At 21.5% G+C, this 18,303-nt stretch overlaps 6 protein-coding genes across 6 annotated transcripts; 3 read left to right on the plus strand and 3 right to left on the minus strand. All coding sequences in view use genetic code 6, as the record gives it.

Annotated features, from left to right (window-relative positions):
* Window positions 1-523: 523 nt before the first annotated feature.
* TTHERM_000388219 (transmembrane protein, putative) lies at window positions 524-989 on the plus strand (the record flags this gene model as incomplete). The annotated part of the gene is made up of 2 exons (XM_012798438.1): window positions 524-684; window positions 842-989. 2 exons carry the CDS (start codon window positions 524-526, stop codon window positions 987-989), a joined length of 309 nt encoding a protein of 102 aa, XP_012653892.1.
* Window positions 990-2,345: 1,356 nt separating this feature from the next.
* Window positions 2,346-2,891, minus strand: TTHERM_00388220 (transmembrane protein, putative; the record flags this gene model as incomplete). The annotated part of the gene is made up of 1 exon (XM_001019326.4): window positions 2,346-2,891. The coding sequence occupies exon 1, from the start codon at window positions 2,748-2,750 to the stop codon at window positions 2,346-2,348; it is 405 nt and encodes a 134-aa protein (XP_001019326.3). The 5' UTR covers window positions 2,751-2,891.
* Window positions 2,892-4,114: 1,223 nt separating this feature from the next.
* Window positions 4,115-6,915, minus strand: TTHERM_00388240 (kelch motif protein; the record flags this gene model as incomplete). The annotated part of the gene is made up of 3 exons (XM_001019328.2): window positions 5,805-6,915; window positions 4,635-5,660; window positions 4,115-4,581 (listed from the first exon to the last, which is right to left on the minus strand). The coding sequence occupies exons 1-3, from the start codon at window positions 6,775-6,777 to the stop codon at window positions 4,115-4,117; spliced, it is 2,466 nt and encodes an 821-aa protein (XP_001019328.1). The 5' UTR covers window positions 6,778-6,915.
* A 652-nt stretch (window positions 6,916-7,567) lies between these two features.
* Window positions 7,568-11,638, plus strand: TTHERM_00388250 (SNF2 family amine-terminal protein; the record flags this gene model as incomplete). The annotated part of the gene is made up of 12 exons (XM_001019329.3): window positions 7,568-7,612; window positions 7,660-7,769; window positions 7,852-8,290; window positions 8,355-8,458; window positions 8,520-8,726; window positions 8,774-9,055; window positions 9,177-9,427; window positions 9,480-9,956; window positions 10,022-10,344; window positions 10,399-10,773; window positions 10,827-11,035; window positions 11,125-11,638. 12 exons carry the CDS (start codon window positions 7,568-7,570, stop codon window positions 11,636-11,638), a joined length of 3,336 nt encoding a protein of 1,111 aa, XP_001019329.3.
* A 917-nt stretch (window positions 11,639-12,555) lies between these two features.
* Window positions 12,556-14,637, minus strand: TTHERM_00388260 (kinase domain protein; the record flags this gene model as incomplete). Its single annotated transcript, XM_001019330.2, has 13 exons — window positions 12,556-12,646; window positions 12,709-12,798; window positions 12,858-12,947; window positions 13,000-13,089; window positions 13,142-13,231; window positions 13,285-13,374; window positions 13,426-13,515; window positions 13,656-13,745; window positions 13,789-13,878; window positions 13,925-13,974; window positions 14,039-14,073; window positions 14,132-14,233; window positions 14,292-14,637. The coding sequence occupies 13 exons, from the start codon at window positions 14,635-14,637 to the stop codon at window positions 12,556-12,558; spliced, it is 1,344 nt and encodes a 447-aa protein (XP_001019330.2).
* A 705-nt stretch (window positions 14,638-15,342) lies between these two features.
* On the plus strand, window positions 15,343-16,428 carry TTHERM_00388270 (hypothetical protein; the record flags this gene model as incomplete). The annotated part of the gene is made up of 1 exon (XM_001019331.4): window positions 15,343-16,428. Exon 1 carries the CDS (start codon window positions 15,403-15,405, stop codon window positions 16,426-16,428), a length of 1,026 nt encoding a protein of 341 aa, XP_001019331.3. The 5' UTR covers window positions 15,343-15,402.
* Window positions 16,429-18,303: the final 1,875 nt, after the last annotated feature.

Below are 18,303 nucleotides of genomic sequence, written 5' to 3' on the forward strand. Positions count from 1 at the left end.
TCAGACTTTAATTTACAAATTAAAAAAATGATATTTTTACCAAAGACATTAAAGAAAGATACCATTTTACAAAAAATAAATGTATTTATAAAAATTGTATTTTTAAATAAATTAAATGTTTTAGTAAATAAAAAAAATTTCAGCTAAAATAAGCATAAAAATTATTGTAATTAAATATAAGAATTAAATATTTAAATACACAAAATCTTAATAAAAAAAATGAAAATTATTATTTAAAATAGTAAAATATAAAAAGAAACCTTTGATAAATATCAAGTTAAATTTAATATATTAATTGATTAATTTTAACAATTCAATTTGTTAAATAAAAGGTCTTATGGTTAATTAAATAGAAAATTCAAAGATATAAAAATGAGAGTGATTAGCTTCAAATATTTTTTAAATTTAATAGAATATTTAAACTAATTATGTTTGATATTTAAAAATCAAATAAAAATTACTACTAATATTTAATCATACTTACTGTAAAATTTAATAAAAATAGTGCTTTTTTATTTTTTTTATGGCTAAGTAAGATTAAATAAATATTAATTGGCTTACCTTTTAAATTAAAATCCTAATTGTAATAGCTCATTTTAAAAAGTAAGTTTTTTACATAAAAATAATACAAAAAAATTGTAAGAAAACTAAAAAAACTAAATATAGTATGCATGCTATTTAAAGGTTTTAATTATTTCCTTTATCATTTTATTAAGTAGTACAATTTTAATTTAAAATTATTCAAGTATTAATAGTAATTGGCAAAGTACATCATATATAAATTTCATAGATTATAATAATTTTTTTAAAATATATTTTTTTCATATAAATTATTTTTTAGAAAGTATCCTGAATCAGTTATCAACACTGCAGTTTCTGTATTTTTGATTATACCATCTGTAGAAATAAGTATCTTAAGAAGCATAAACTTCACAGTCGAGGACACAGTCTAAAAATTCTTGAGGAAGAATAGAGTCAATATTGGTTGAATTATAGTAGAAATCGTTGAATTTTTTGCAAGAATCAGGTGTAGTCAACAATAAGCAATTGTTTGTGTAGACTAAAGTGTTATAGCAATGAGGGTGAACTTTATTTGGAGCATCATTGCAAGCAATACCTACATTAGCGCTAACACAATCATTCCATTTTCTCACAGTTACTAAATTTCCTGATTATAAGAGCTACTCGCTTTTATCATCAAGGTTGTATTAAGTAAGGAAAGCAGCTCCTGATAACAAAACTGAAACAGCAACAAATGTTAAAAAGAATAGTTTATTCATTTTTTTATTTTTTGAAGTTTTTTTGGAAATAAGCAATAATTATTTATTATTCTTTTATATATTTTAAGTATATTAACAATTTGAATATTAAATATTGGCAATCTTAATAATTTTTTCTATCTTCGTAAGATTTGTTCTATTCGATTTAAGCTCAGATCGTCAAACCTTAAATCAAATTAAGAAATTCATTTACAAGTCATCCAGCAAGTTCAAGAAAACCACAATTTATCTATTTCGTATATTAACAAAAATTCTTATATATTTCCATTCAATTTTTAAGAAATGTATGGATTTTACATAACCACAAAACACAAATAGCTTATTATTGAAAAAGAAAAGTATTCCAAAAGGAAAATATTGGTTTCAGTCGCAAAAACACAATATAAGTAAAGCTTGTCTGTACTCTAAAATAAGCAAAAATTTTATTTATTTTATCATTTTTGGTAGTAAAATAAATTTTGAAGTGAATAAAATTTTGTTAAATTTTAACAACATTTACAAAAACAAAAGTGATTTGATAGTATATAAAATGCATTTAAAAAACCTAATCTATTAATTTATTTTTTTTAATTTGTAATATAAATAGATATTACTAAGTAACTAAAATAAATACTAAATTTTTATATTGGTACTAATACATATCTTTAAAATATTTAGGTAATTACTCGATATCCTTTAATTTTTTTATTTTAATTACCTTTTCAAATGCCTATTTATTTTTTACTTCAGAGTAATTTATTTTGTAGTACAATGAAATCAGAATAAAATTTTACTTTTTAAAATTTCTAAAAATAAATATTTTTTGTATTTTAAATAACATAGACAAATTAGTCAGTTTATTTTTTATAAAATGACGTTAATTATTAAAAATTAAGATTTACTGAATTATTTTATGATTTACATGTACGTATATATATCTATAAAACAATTAGAATCCTTTTTAACTGAATTTATAATAATTAATGATATGATTTATATTTTTATAGAGTCATGAAATATAATAATATATAGTAGTTTTTATATAAAATAACATTATATTTATTTCAAAATATTTGGAATTTTTTTTCACTATGATTGAGCACAAGAATTGAACTTCTATTAGAACCATTTTGATAAGTGTTTTTCTTTTTGAGAATATTTTTCACAAATTTTTACGCATTCAGACATGATATCAGGTAAAACATTGTCAATATTTGAAGGATTGTAGACAAAATCCCAAAAACTTGTACATTCTTGTGTATCTCTGAGTAAACAATTGTTTGTATCTACAAATCCATCTAAGCAGACTGGATGCTCATATTTTGGGCATTGGGAACAAGGCATAGGTACTTAATCAGCACATTAATTCCATAGTCTTACGGTAGTAAAAGAATTTTGTTATAAGACTGGAGTTTAATAGCCTTAAACCAAAAGATAGGCAGTGAGTGCAACAGAAGTGATTGCAAATATTGTTAAAATATAGTTTTTCATTTTTTTGGTGCTTTTAAGATAAATAGTAGTATTTGATTTTGCTATATTAAATTATGTAAAATCAATCAGATAGATCTAAGTCTATTAGCAGATGAAATAATAAGATAGAATAATAAAATAAAATTTGTTTACACTCTTTTTTTTCTATATGGAAAAAAAAAATCAAGTTTTTTAATATATAAAATCTACACAATAAATATTCATTTATTTGATACTTAAATATTTTGTTAAATTTTAATAAAAATGTTGAAAAAAACAACTTTAAAAAACTATTATTTTTAGTTAAACATTAAGTTTATAAAAATAATACATTTTCTATTAAGAATTCAACATTTTTTAAATGAGCTCAAACCTGAAATCACAATCTTAAATGAAATATTTAACTAATAAATTTGTTAATAAATAAAAATTTTTCTTAGACAGAATTATTAAATATAATTAGGTTTAGCAAAAATCTTCTCAATTATAAAAAAATTTAAATACAATAATCTAATATCATATAATTATTCTCTTAAAAAAATACCATACATTTCTACTAAATTATAAATAGTAGTTTTTTAAATCTATGGATTTGGTTAACTTAAAAAATATTAATATTTATGTATGAGCATATCTTCATATTCATCAAATAAAATAAATAAAAAACTTTTATTGAAATTTTAAAAATTAAGAAGCAAACATAATAATCTAAAACGAGTAAATTCAAAAAAATTAGTATTAAAATTAAGATAAATATTTTCCAAAATAAATCAGAATTTATTTAATGTTTAAATTTAATTTAAAATAAGTAAAAAATTTTATTATTTATGATATTAAAAATAAACTTAAAAAAAGAAAATTATATTATATTATTATAGAAGTTTCAAATATTTTTAGACTAAGAAGCAGCTAAAAAAAACATAATTTAAAGATATGGCTTATTAAAATTATATATAAATTAAACTTTTGTTAAAAAGAAATAAAAAATTAGAAAATAATTTAAATTGATGTTTTTTATAATAAATTAATTTAAAAAATATTATTATTATTATGTCAGTTATCTATTGAAAAGTAATTCAAAAATTATTAGAATAAAAATTAAAATGAAGCATATTTTAAAAAATTTAATTAATTTTAAATGAAATTTAATATTTAAAGAAATTATTGTAATAACATTAAAATTTAATTTAAAAAATAAAAAATTTGTCTTTTGTATTTATTGAAGTATCAAATATTTTAGACTGAAAAGCTATTTTAAAAAAAACATAAAGATAAATAAATTGCTTTAAATTTAAAATAAATTAAATTTTTGTAAAAATAAAAAAAATTAAGAAATTAATTTAACAAAAACTATTATAATGTCTATTATTTATTTAATAGAAACTTCAAATGAGTAAATATTTTTTCATTATTTTATCTCCAATTGTATTTTCAAATATATTTGTCATATGATTTACTATTTCTTCATCATTTGTATTGTTTTAATTATTTTATTCATAAAATTCTATCATAGAACTTTAATTCCCGCCAATAATTGCTATTTTAGAGTTGCTTTATTGGTCTTATATTTTTACAATCTTATGTAAATATCTTGGATATTTCATATGAGAAATTTCCTTCTAGCAAAGATTTAGAATATCAAATTCCCACACACTATTTGATGGTTAAGACCCAACTTAACCTCCAAAAATTAAAAATGAGTTCTAGTTGCTAGGGTCTTAAATTATTTAGCTTGCCTCTAAAGATGGAATTTGCTTATCTAGCTGTATGTTATGTTCTTCCCATTTGTTATTTTTACTATCATAACTTTCCATGTTGATTTATTTATATATATCGCTGCCATGATAACCACCTTTAAAAAAAAATTTATATATGATTATTTTTTAATAAAAAATAAATTATTACCATAAATGTAAATTTTGTTAAAGTATATAAAAGAGCAAGCAGAAGATCTAGGCCTATTCATCTATTAAATTGAAACCCATTTTTTTGTTTTTAAGTCAAATTTTTCACAATAAGCTAAAACATCACCTTAATTTTATGGCAACAGAGATACATTTTCATTTAGCTGGCTTTAGTTCTTATTTTAAGTATAGTTGCTTCTGTTATTCATAGCTTAACTATTCTTTATGTGGGTACTTTATTATTGGTTTTTATTAGTGAGTTGAGAATTTTACATACTTTCTTTATTATTATTGTATATTTATGAATCATATTATTAAAGCTTAGATAGAATTTAATCTTAGCTAGTATCACCAAAAGAGTGATTGTCATCTTATTCAAAGCTATTGTAGCTTCTACCTCCAATCACATATATTTCATTTTATTCTTACACATATAAACAACTAAATGCATATCTTTAATGGATCATTGGTGGCATTTTTGTTTTCACTTTTTTTTCAAAATTATAGATGAAACATTTTTGCAATACTTGATTCATTGATGAAGATATTCCTCCTGCTAAAAATATTTCATTTTGGCTCAATCTGCAACCACCTTAATAGCAACTAAGGTCTAAATTTGTAGGAACTGATTTTACTTTGATATCTTGTTCACTTGTGCCCTTAAATTAAATGATAAAAGGTTACTCTTCTGTACCTAGTAGGTGATAGATTGAATTGTGTTCCTTTTTCTTTTCTTCTTCTTCATATAAATTATTTTGTAAAGATTGAGGGTTTTTTTTGGAATTAGTTGAAAAGTAATCTATTTATTGAGTTTACAATGATGCACTATACTTTTCAATTTCGAATTAATCACAAAAGTCAGTAAAATTGTTTTTTACAGAAATTATTTATGTCTTAAATGTATATAAATCTATTTTTTCTACATGATTTGCTTCGTCTCCTCCAAAAATGTATAAATTATCACCAGACTAAACTGATTTATGTAAAACTCTTTATTTAGCCATTTTACCTTTAAATCTGATAGATTCTTTTAATAAAAAATAAATATTTAAGTTAATAATAAATCAAAATAATTTTAATTTATTTTTTTAAAAGTTAAATAAATTAAATTTTAAGTTTATCATTTTTCATTCATTAATAAAATTAAAAACAAATTCCGTTAAAAACTTACATTCTTACATATCTATTGAACAAATCGATGATGTTGCTCCACCTTTACAGTATCCTCCAAAAATTAATAATTCGTTGTATATGTTTGATGCAATATAAAATGACCCTTCTAAACCTCTATGCAATTTAAAATCTAGAATATCCCACTAATTAGTTGATAAATTGAACTTTTCTATCTTTTTAGTTCTGTATTCAGGACCAGAATAACCGCCTGCTACATACATATCATGTTCGTTGTACAAAAAAACCATTCCAGTGCATCGTGCTACATTTAATGGAGGATGAAAAGACCAAGATTTTTAATCTAAATCAAACACTTCACAAGATCTTAAGATAGCCTATTAATCATCTCCATAGCTTCTTCCTCCAATGCAATATACTTTTCTTTAATGGATCAAACCAAAATGGGTATATCGAGATGTGACTAGATCTTATTATTTTTGAAATTGAAGTGTTTTTATGTTAAAAATATAGGTTTCATTTTATATTTCCGTTAATTCTTAATTTATACCTCCACAAATAAATATATTTTCATCATCGATCTACAAGCATAAAGTGTAATTATAAATACTTACATTTTCTTTTTGCTCTTAACTTAAATCTTAGTATAAATTATAAAACTATTTATTTTCAACATCAAACTTTAATATTTGCTGCTCATTTATCTAATTGACACCAAAAAAGTATAGGAATTTATTGATTTTATTTTAAAACTTGTCTTACTTTCCAAATGTACGATTTACTTTTCCGTTAGGAAAGTATCCTGAATTAATCGTTGGTTATTAATTATTTTTATGATTCATCTAAGGCATTGAATGTTCCTTTTTGGGCGTAATTAATTGCTCTTAAAATATTTGATCATTATTTTATGCTGGCTTTTCTTGGTATTTAAGCTTTGATTGATCAACTTCCTATGGTTAATAAACCTAATTATTTTTAATATCAGCTTTATTTGCAGATTTTCCGCATCCCATTTTTACTACACAGTCAACCTTATTTTTTCTTGCTTCAAAATTCAATTAAGTTAGTGAATCTTCGTTTATTTGGGTAAATTAAATTAAATTTATAATAAAAGATGTGGTGATAATTAAATTGTTTTAAAGCTGATTTTTTTTCATAAAAATATAATAAATTTACTTTTAAAAGTGTTTAATTTATTTAAAAAATTGTAAGCAAGATTAAAATATCAAAATATTTTGCAATAATCTATCATTAAACATTTTTTATTTTTCGAATGTTTCATTATTTAGAATTATTTAAATTTGACTCAGAATTTATATTTTTTTTAAGTTTTAATTTTCAATCTATTTTGCTAAAATGCTTAAACTAAAACATATTAATTATACCCACTATTAATTAAAAAAACAAATTAAATATTTAAAAATATTCATTTTATAATTAAAATTTAAAATTTCAAAATTAATAAATATTTAAAAAACCATTTTTAATTTAAATATAATTAAAAAATCAATATATTATTCCAAACTAAAAAATATCATTTTAGAATAATTCTAGAAAGTATAGCTTGAATATGGAGGTTTAGCTTGCTTAACTACTAATTAAATTAAAAGATATGATATTCGAATTATTTGAAAACAAATATTGTTTCTATAGAAAATCGATTTTACATATAATATTAATTAATATTCCCGCAATTTATTTATTAAATTTGAAATTAGTAAATTTTAAAATCTTTCCAAAATAAAAAAATTAGCTTAGTGAATTAAAAAAAATACTAATAATAGCAAAAGAATTAATCTAAAAATGACTACAAAGAGTAGAAAATCAAAGACTGAAATGGAGGAAATGGTAACATAATTATTTTTTATCATTTTATATAGGAAATTAATTAAAAGAATACTCCAGATTAAGATGAGTTTGAATAAAAGAAGAAAAAAATAGAAGAAATCCTGCAGAAAGCTTTAGATTATACTTAAAAACTTATTCTACATAGAAAAGAAGCTAGGTAATTATTATGTTTTGTGTTTCTATCTTTACTTTTAAAATATTATTTAGTATAATTTTTAAAATACTTTTTTGGATATTAGTAAATAGGCAATATAGTAGACAGATGATTTTAAGTCAAAAAAGAAAGAATCAAAAAGAAAGCATGACAGAGAATAGCAACAATAAATTAACAAAGAAGAAAGAATTATGTAAAGAAAATCAACTGGTAGCGAAAATGATTATACTTACTTGACAGTTTAGCCTAGTAATATTTAATTTGGTGTATTAAAGAATTATTAAATGAATGGTTTGAACTGGCTAATATAGTTATATGAATTGAAAATGAATGGAATTTTAGCTGATGATATGGGTTTAGGAAAGACCATTTAAACAATCTCTATGATAGCCTTTTTAAAGCAATTTAAGCATATTAATGGTAAGCATTTGATTATTGGACCTCTTGCAACATTAAATAATTGGTTAAATGAATTTACTAAATGGCTTCCTTGCTGTAAAGCAACTATTTTATATGCTAGAGAAGTAAAATATCTACTGAATTCTACTTTTTTTTAATAATTGATATTTTAATACCTATCAAAATAAGGAAGAAAGAAATAAAACTCTTTAGGAATATGTGAAATCTGATAAATTTGAAGTTATTATTACTTCTTATGAAGGCATCAAAAAATCTGCATCTGACCTTTAGAAGTAAGCATTTTTTAGAAAATAACTTGATAAATATAATTTTATTCGTTCAATTTTAAAACAGAATTTAATGGGAATATATGATTGTGGATGAAGCACATAAATTAAAAAATGACTAGAGTCAGCTCAGTTTACTTTTACGTAAATTTAAAACAAAAAATAGATTGCTGCTCACTGGTACACCTCTCCAAAACGACATTCATGAATTAATTAGTTTGCTTAATTTTGTCATGCCATAAATTTTTACTGACTGTGATACATTTGATGAATTGTAAAATATTTTGTTCAGTAAAACACAATTTAAAAATTTTTATCAAGTTTAACCTCTAAGAAAAAGAAGCAATCAGAGTCTGAGTCTGACAGATAGCAAGAAAATAATGAGGAACCTAACGAAGAATATAATTAAGAAGACAATCTTAGTGAGATAGATAAATAAAAAATGGAATTAGTTAAATAGCTTCATCAAATTATTACACCTTTCATGCTTAGAAGAACCAAAGAGGATTCACTTAAAGATTTACCTCCCAAAAAAGAAATACATTTGTATGTTGGTTTAAGTGATTTACAATTAAAAATGTATAGAAACATTCTTCTAAACAAGTAAATAATTCATTCTTAAAAAATCAAACATAACAAACATAACAGAAAAAATATTTTTTTTAAAATTCAGATAATTTTTTTTTAATTTAAATTAAAAAAAATATTTTATTAATAAATTTAGAACAATAGACAGTGTATACATAGGAGATTAAAAAAGGAATTATAATAATACACTAATGTAGCTCAGAAAAGTATGTATACATCCTTATCTTTTTGATGGTGTTGAAGACAGATCTCTCCCAGAATATGGAGATCACCTTGTTTACAATAGTGGTAAAATGGTGGTCTTAGACAAATTGCTTAAAAAATTGTACCAAGAGAAAGAAAAAGCTCATCAAGTTTTGATTTTTACTTAATTCACAACTTGTTTAGGTAAAATTTTAGTTAAAATGATAAATGACTTATGTTTATAATAATGAAAAAGATATTTTAGAAGATTATTTGATAGGAAAAGCTTGGAATTATTGTCGTATAGATGGTAGTACAGAAGTTAATGAAAGAGAATAAATGATGAATGAGTTTCAAAGAGATGACTCCGATAAATTTGTTTTCCTTCTTTCAACTAGAGCAGGTGGATTAGGAATTAATTTGACAAAAGCTAACTTTGTTGTAATATTTGATAGCGATTTTAACCCATAGATAGATTTGTAAGCAATGGACAGAGCATATAGAATTGGTTAAACGAGGGAAGTGAAGGTGATCAGACTAATTACTTAATTTACTGTAGAAGAAAAAATAATAGAGAGGTAAGGTATTAAATTGAAGTTGGATTAACTTATCATACAAAGTGGAAGATCTTATTCTACAAATTTCAACTTAGACTAGCATAACATAAAGAATATAACCTAATTTGGTGCAGATGAAATATTCAAAGCAAAAGGATCAACCATCTCAGATGATGGTAACTATTTTTAATTTATTTCATGAACTTATTTTAAATAATAAATATTAATAATAATATTTTAGATATTGATATGATTCTGGCAAAAGGTGAAAAAAAGACTGATGAGTAAAATAAAGAAATATAAAAATTAGTTGAAGAAAAAATGAAAGGACTGTTTGATTTAGAAGTTAAAAGTATCAAATGCAAAGAGCTATTTGGTGAAGATCCTCGTTTATAGGACGAAATAGCTATTAAGCAAGCTGCTCTTTAATCAGAGCTTGAAGAAAAGAAAAAAATTTACGAAGATTAAATTAAAAAAAATAAATTAATTAAAGTTAAGATTATTTAATTACCTGAATACCAGCTTTTTGAGAGTAAATCAAGGTTAGAGCAACTATTATAAAAAGTAAATTTTATATTATTTTAGTTTGTTAGTAAATTAATTTGTTAACAAATTTAGGAGGAAGAGTACTTAGCTAGAGGAGGAATAATGTACAAAGTCGGTTTGTACAGTGAAGAATTTATATAAAATATGGCAAAAAATAATGGTCTTACTGATGATGAATTGAAAGAAAAAGAGTAATTAATGTAATAAGGATTTCCTTATTGGGATGCTAATGATTACAAAGAATTTTTGAAAGCTTCTTACTTGTACGGAAGAGGTGATTTCGAAAAAATTGCTGCATTTATGAATAAACCTTTAGATGAAGTCAGAGATTATCACAGAGCTTTCTGGTAAAGAGGAGAAAAATGTATCAGTAACTTTAATTATATTTAAAAAAAAGTTGAAACTACTGACAAAAATATTTAAATGGCTAAGGAGTTTACAGATTTTGTAAATTAAAAATTATTGTGAATGAAAATTAAATTCTTATTTTTAAAATAAAGGTTAAAATGAAGATAGATGACAGTGAGTATATTTAAGAAAATATTACTTTCGATAGTAAAATATACAAAAAATATTCAAGCTAAAAACACTCCTTAGATAAAGATTAATTAATAATATATTCATTTTATAAATATGGATATGGTGAATGGGAGAAGATTTTATATGATATATAAAATAACGTTTACTTTAGTCTCGATGAAAACTTTAGGTAAGGAATATTCAATTTATTTAAATAATTATTAACCAATTGCTTCAATGGAATCATTAAAATTAATTTATTTAAATTAAACTGAACAGAATGATGAGAGAAAGTGATATTAAGGCAAGAGCAAGATCACTATTCAACATTTTGAAAGCAGAAAATGATAACTAATTGCTAGGAGTGCGTTAAAGATAAATATAACTCAAAAAGATGTAAGAAGAAAATAAATAGAATAAAAAAGGAGGAAAAAAAGCATAAAAGTAAGATAGTGAATCAAGTAACAATTCAATATTAAGTAGAAATAGTGCAGATAAAGATGGCTTTAACAAAGTAAAACCAACCAATAAAGAAGCTAAAAAAGATTAGAAACGTCAAAAATTAGTTAGCGAGAAACCTCAACAAATTATTGAAGATGATATAGAAAACATAGAAAAAAATGTAATAAAAAAAGAAAACAAAAATAAAAACAAAAAAAATGCTGTGGAAAAACAAAATGTAAATCAAAAAGACCAAGAAAACTAATAAAAATAAAAAATATTATAAGATAATCAAAATGAAAATAAATTAGAAAATTATTTTAGTAAAATTGATAAAATAGTTAAAAAGTGATTTATTATGCTCTCAAAAAAGTTTTAAAACTATTTATTAGTGTCCCTCAATAATTAAGATTCAATATATATACATTAAATATAAAAATAAGCTATTAATACTAAATTTTATAATTCAAAATTGAGCTGGGGCTGGTCTTAATTATTGGGAAACCACAGTTTATTTATTATTTATTTAAAATATTTTCCTTTCATTTAAATGTTTAATTTTATTTACATTAACCTTTATATCAATATAATTGTATTTTGTATACTCAATTAATTTTATTATCAGCTAACAAGAAAAAACACTTTCAAAATAATACTTAATTAAAATTTTAAGATTAACATTAAATTATTTTATCAATTTAACTAATTTGTTTATTTATTTTAATTTTTAGAGCCATAAATTTATTTTTAAATTACTTTAATATATTTTTTATTTTATAAATATATTTGTTATCAATTATAATAAGTATATTAACAATAAAAAAAATTATTAGTGGTTTTAGGGGAATAATCTTGAAATTGGAGAATTTAAAATAAATATGAAGAAGAAATTGTTAAGTGATATGAGTAGATAGAAAAAGAATGAGGTGAATTATTGAGAACTTTAAATAATAACATAGAATAAAAAAACAAAAATAGTGACATCTCTAAAGAAAAAAACTAGGATGAAGAAGGTAAATGAGTTAGTTATTTGAAAAAGCTGATAAAATAAATCTTAAAATAAAATAATAACTAACTTGTATCACAAAAATATAAATAATTAATAAATAGCAAAAATGAAATATTAAATTAACTTATAATGATTTTATATTAGAAATAGTTAATAAATAAAACTAGCCAATAAACATAATTTATTATTATATAAAATCCTTAATAAGTTGGCTTTAAAATATATAAAAATATACTTTTATTATCATTTAAATTTCTTAATCAAACAAGAAATTTAGCTATAACTATGCGCAGACCTTTTAGTTACTTGGATTTAATGTAAAATTTTTAGCTATTTGAAAGGAAATTATTCCTTATTTATAATAAAATATCAATTATAAATAGAAAATAATGTTATTAATCAATTAACTTTACTCTAAATTCATATGTATATATTCTAAGTTTCTGAAATTTATAAAAGATTTTATTAGATAAACTGTCCCATTTTAACCGATTTAGTTATTTCTATTTTTATTAAATTCAGGAATTAATTAAAAAAATTATCTGAATTAATCTTAAAATACTCTAAATTGAATTCTAGTTTTATTAATTTTTGGCAATTTCTTATCTCGTTCATTAATAATCCAAATCCACTTTATGTTATGTTATTAAACCTAATTATATTTAAAACATAACTTTACAAATCTGTTAATAATTAGTATTTACGAAAAATCTAACTAAATCATTTTTAAGTTTGAGCACCTTGAGAGATTTTGGGCTAATATTGATATTCCAATATCATTTATAAAACATTTTCTTTTAATTAATTTAATAAATTTTAAAAATGAAATATTTATTGTAAATTTACGAAAGATTAAGACTTAAAGTAATTAAATTTTCAAGTTTTTGTATTCCTTTACCTAATTCTTCTGCCCCTTATTACCCAATTGAATTATTTCTAGCATTATATATTTTTTTAAAATTTAATATTTCTAATTCTAATTATTTTACTAAAGATTAATCCCCAGAGATTTCAATTTATTGCATTTAGATATTTAGTAAATAAAAGATCTTATTCCCTGAGAAGTTATTTAATTTTAACTATTTTTAAAAAAACTTTATTTTTAACTAAATATTTTATATTATAGATACCATAAAAGTAAATTTAAAACCTATAAATTTTAACATTCCGACAAATTCTTTCCAAGTTAAGAAATCCCTTCTGAACCTAAATGATTAGCTCTTATTTATAAACCAAAATACATTTTTTATTTTTATAAATATTTATTTAAACTCTAAACAAAATAAAATACTAAATTTTAAAGTAATATTTTTTATCTAAAAAAATGATATTTTTAAATAATTAAATTTGAATATTATACTGCAAGTCTATGTTTAGGCAATTTAGTTTAACACAATTTGATAAACTTCTTGCTATAACTTTTATTTCTTCTATTCCTATTTTACACCAGCTGAAAAATTATTATAGAAAATCAATGACTAAATTTTAAATACAAAAGAATTAGGTCTAAATTGATTAAATTGCTACACTAAGATAACAAATTGCCTATTTTTTTGATACCTTGCATTTCGATGTTAAAATAACTAAAATGTAAAATTAGTTATTTCGTTCAATTAAAATAAAATTTACTGCTTATTTATTAGCAAATTTCTCACAAAATTATAGTTACTGTTATTTATCTATTAAAGTAAAATTTATAAGCAAAATAATTATCAATTTTTATTTTAAGTAATGAATGTGTACCTCTTCTGGCAAAACAATTCTTTCGTACATAGCATCTATGAAAAAAAATAAAAATAAAAATAATTTTTGAAGTAATCCTTTTTTAATTAATACATTTCAAAAAAGTAAATTCATAAATAAGAAATTGATCAACAATGAGTTGCTTTTGAGAATATTAATACTCTATTTAATTTGTTTCTCTGATGAATCTTAATTCTTAAATCAACAAAAAATTAATTAATAAACAATATGTTAGTGTAATCAAAATTATTACATTAATCTTCAGATTATTTTAAGCTATTAATTTCTGAGCAAAAAAATTTCAAAATGACATTTTCTTTAATTTTTGAGTTGAAGGAAGTAAAAGTTACAGAATTAAAATCGTTTTCAAAATACTCAAAATATTAATATTCTTCCTTTAATTGACCCAATCGTTAAATGATATTATAAATGCTTTATTTGTCGATATTACAAAAGCTATTTAGAGCAATTTTCTTTAGCTAATAAGAATTTTTCATTTTTATGGTTTGCTTTCTCTTAATTTGGAATTTAAATTTCAAAATTTTTTATTCAACTTTTTTATTATTTTCTACTTTTATAAATTATTTATAATCAATCATATAGATTTTTTATAACAAATTTAAAAAATCTGCAACAAAGAATATTCTTTTAATATTATAATTTCTTGTTGGGAAATATATATAAATAAAGATTAATTTTATTATAGATATTTTTGAAAAAAATATAAATTTTATAGATCAGATAGATAATTATAAAAAAAGATAAATAGACTTCATTATTAAAATGAATTATTAAATTAAATAATTGTTATTAAATTTATTAAAGTTTAAATACTGTTATTATTCAAGTTTTTGGTAAAAAACAAGCAAGGGATCAAAATATAATTAAAATTTTCTTTGTTTTTTGTTAAATAAATAAATAATTGATGAGAGTAATGAGTGATTGAAGAGATATAGTGTGTAAAATATTTTAAATAAATTTTAGAATAGTTTTTAATTTAATTATTTTTTTTGAATTATATTGATAATTTTTATTTTCAATAATATTTTATTTATAAAAGTTATTACTTATTTTAAACAATTTATTTGTTTGAACACTAAAAATAATGGATTATTTATATATCAATAAAGTTTTTACTTATAAATATTACAAATATTTTTGTCAACAATTTATTTTTTATTTGCACCTCAAAATAAAAAATTGGTTATCGGATGGCTTATCTTTAATCCTAGTTTGGAATGCCAAACACTCCTTAATAATTATTTATTGTAATAAAAAGTGTGGTGTAAAATTATTAATTTAGTATTTAGTTGTTACTAAGAAAAAGCATATAAATAAATAAATAAACAAATAGAGTTATAACTATGGCAGATACTCAAAAAAATTTAAGACCAATGACAAGCCACTCTTGTGCTACGACTGAAAGATCATAAAAAAAAGTATACAATTAGCTGTGGGACCAAATGATGAGAAAATCTACTGCTGATGGATTTCATCACTCAAGACCTCGTAAATTGTCTCCCTTCAGATACTAAACTAATGGAGATTGGAGTATTTTAATGGGTAGAACTTCTCCAGATAACAGATGTGGATCTCATATCAAAAGAAACATTACTAATGATACCATGAGAACTTCATTCTATAAAACTGATTAATTTTTATCACCTGATAAAATAGGTTACAATGCTAAAACTAACGATGGATAATTTAGAGTGATTAAAGTCAATAAAAATCTATGGCAAAGTGATGTGCTTAACTAAAAGCAAATCGATGTGTAGCCATAATAAAAAAATAAATATTTTCATCAGACTTTAAGGACAGAGTAAAGTAATGGTTTCCAAGAGCAAACTAATTTATCATAAACAAAGGGGGCTACATATATTAGAAAAGATCACTATAACAAATATGTAGCCACAAATTAAAATCGTTATCATGGAGGGGAAGGATATTTACACTAGAAGAGGGATTCTAAATAAATGGTAAAGCTAATAAATCAAGAGGAGCAAAGGTAGCTCAGCTAAACAAGAGAAGAATAAAGAACTAGAAATTAAAATCTAAGTTATACAAATGCTTTTGAGGATTACAAAAAGCGTATAGATGATAAAACCTCTTTTATTAATATTCAGATTAATAATGATAAATTACTAAATAATACCTTCTAATTTACTTAAACATCTCCAAAGAATAATAATATGGATGAAAGAGGAAGATAAACAAGTTTAGGATTCACAAGAACTACTGATTCTTAAGGATTTAACATGGAAAAGTTAGAAAAAAAATACAATGAACCATTTAATCAAAAAGTTTAATAAAGAAGTGGTAGAAAAATGCCTTAATACATGAAGGATCTTTTTGAAAGCAAAAAATTTAAAGACAGTTTATAATATTGAGAATTTTATTTATAAAACGATTAAATTATTTTTTTTAACATTCAAAAATGTTTGATTTCAATCTAGTCAATATAAATATTAAATTAATTTTAATATGAATTAAACCATCATTTAGAATGGCATCCATTATAAATACAAATTTTGATGACTAATAATCATTAAAAATATCAATTATTTATAATAGCTATATAATGTTTTTATATTTTTACATTAAGTTTATTGAAATTTAAAATTAATTTTTTTTAATTTAAAAATTTATTTTTTAATCAAAGAAAATATTAAAATTGCTATTTTTTAAAAAACTAAATTAAATTAATAAAATAAATTTATTGAATTAAGGTATTTGATAAAAATGAATAAAATAAATTATTAATTTTTCTAGGAAAAAATAAAATAAAAATATTTTGTTTTCGTAAATAATGTTTTATTTATTTTTAGTAATTTTCATAATTAAATAAATAAAAAAGTTGATCATAAAATATCATTTTTAAGATATTCATAATAAAGGTAAATTAATATAACTTTCAGAATAGTAATGATTATTTTGTCTTTGGCATCACTACCAATATTTTATATTTTATCTTTTTATAGCAGTTTGATTTGATTTTAATAAAATTTGACCGTTGTTGCAATTTGATTGATTGAATTGGGTTGTTTTAATCATTCAAAAATCAATTATTTTTAAATTGATATAAATTCATTTAAAAAATATGAGATAAAATGAGAGACTAATTGTATGTTAGAATGAATGATATATATTAATTAATTAAAGAGTATTTAACTTAGAGAAAATCAAATTTGAATTATGACAAAAGAATCAATGATATTTAAAGCATTTATTAAACTATATTTTGAAATTTAGGAGTGTTTTGATAATAGTTTAAGATACTGCTAATTTATTAATTTAATATTACCTTTCATTGAAATTTGTTAGATTTTACAATAAATAATCAAACAAAACTTTTATTTATTTTATAGTAATCAAACAATTTCATAATATTATTTTCTCTCTAAAAAGAACACTTCTTTATTTAAATCAAAGCAGTTTTTAAAATAGTGTGGTATAGAGAGAGTTTTAGACTAGGCACTCATAGGAAATCATATCAAACAGATATTATAGACCATATTTAATCTTAAATAAAAAGAAATTTACCAATAGCACTTTTTGATAAAATATTAAAGCGTAGCTCAGACTACATTATTAATTTTATTTTCTCTACTTTTTAAATCATATCATGAGCGAAAATCCTACTGCCAGGTTTGCTCCAAGCGCAACTTGCTATGAACTATATGAAAATTTTTAAATAGAGTTATAAGAATTAAAAAAACAGATAAGTACTAAAGATACTATTGAACAATTACCATAAGGCGAGACTTAAAAAATAGTAGAAAGCTCATCCAACATAGCAGGATATAAAAATATAAAGGAGCTTGTTCTTAGTAAAATTGATCTTGTTTCTGATATTATGGAAAATATGTTTACAAAATTAACTAACCTAATGAATGATGCTTCTAAAGATAAGGATGTGTACTCTCTCAAGTAAAAAGTAGAAGAGTAAAATGAAATTATTTTTTAGCTTAAGGAAGAAGGAGTTTAGATACGAACTCAGCTGGGACAACAAAAAGCAAGTCACAAGCTAAAGAAAAAATAATTAAAGAATCAAATAGCTTAATTAAATAGTGACTTAAATGAGTAAAGATCTTTGATTCAAAATTTTTAGGAGGAAGTATTAGGATTAGAAAAAAGGAAAGTCAATAGGTTAGAGAAATGGTTTGTTAGACTTCTTGAAAAAATAGAACTAGATCTTGTAGAGCAATAAAACCAAAAGTTAATTGCAGTTATTGAAAAGGTAAGAAATTCTCGTAAAAATAAAC

This window comes from Tetrahymena thermophila (genome assembly GCF_000189635.1).
Source record: "Tetrahymena thermophila SB210 genomic scaffold scf_8254587, whole genome shotgun sequence".
Lineage (NCBI taxonomy): Eukaryota > Ciliophora > Oligohymenophorea > Hymenostomatida > Tetrahymenidae > Tetrahymena > Tetrahymena thermophila.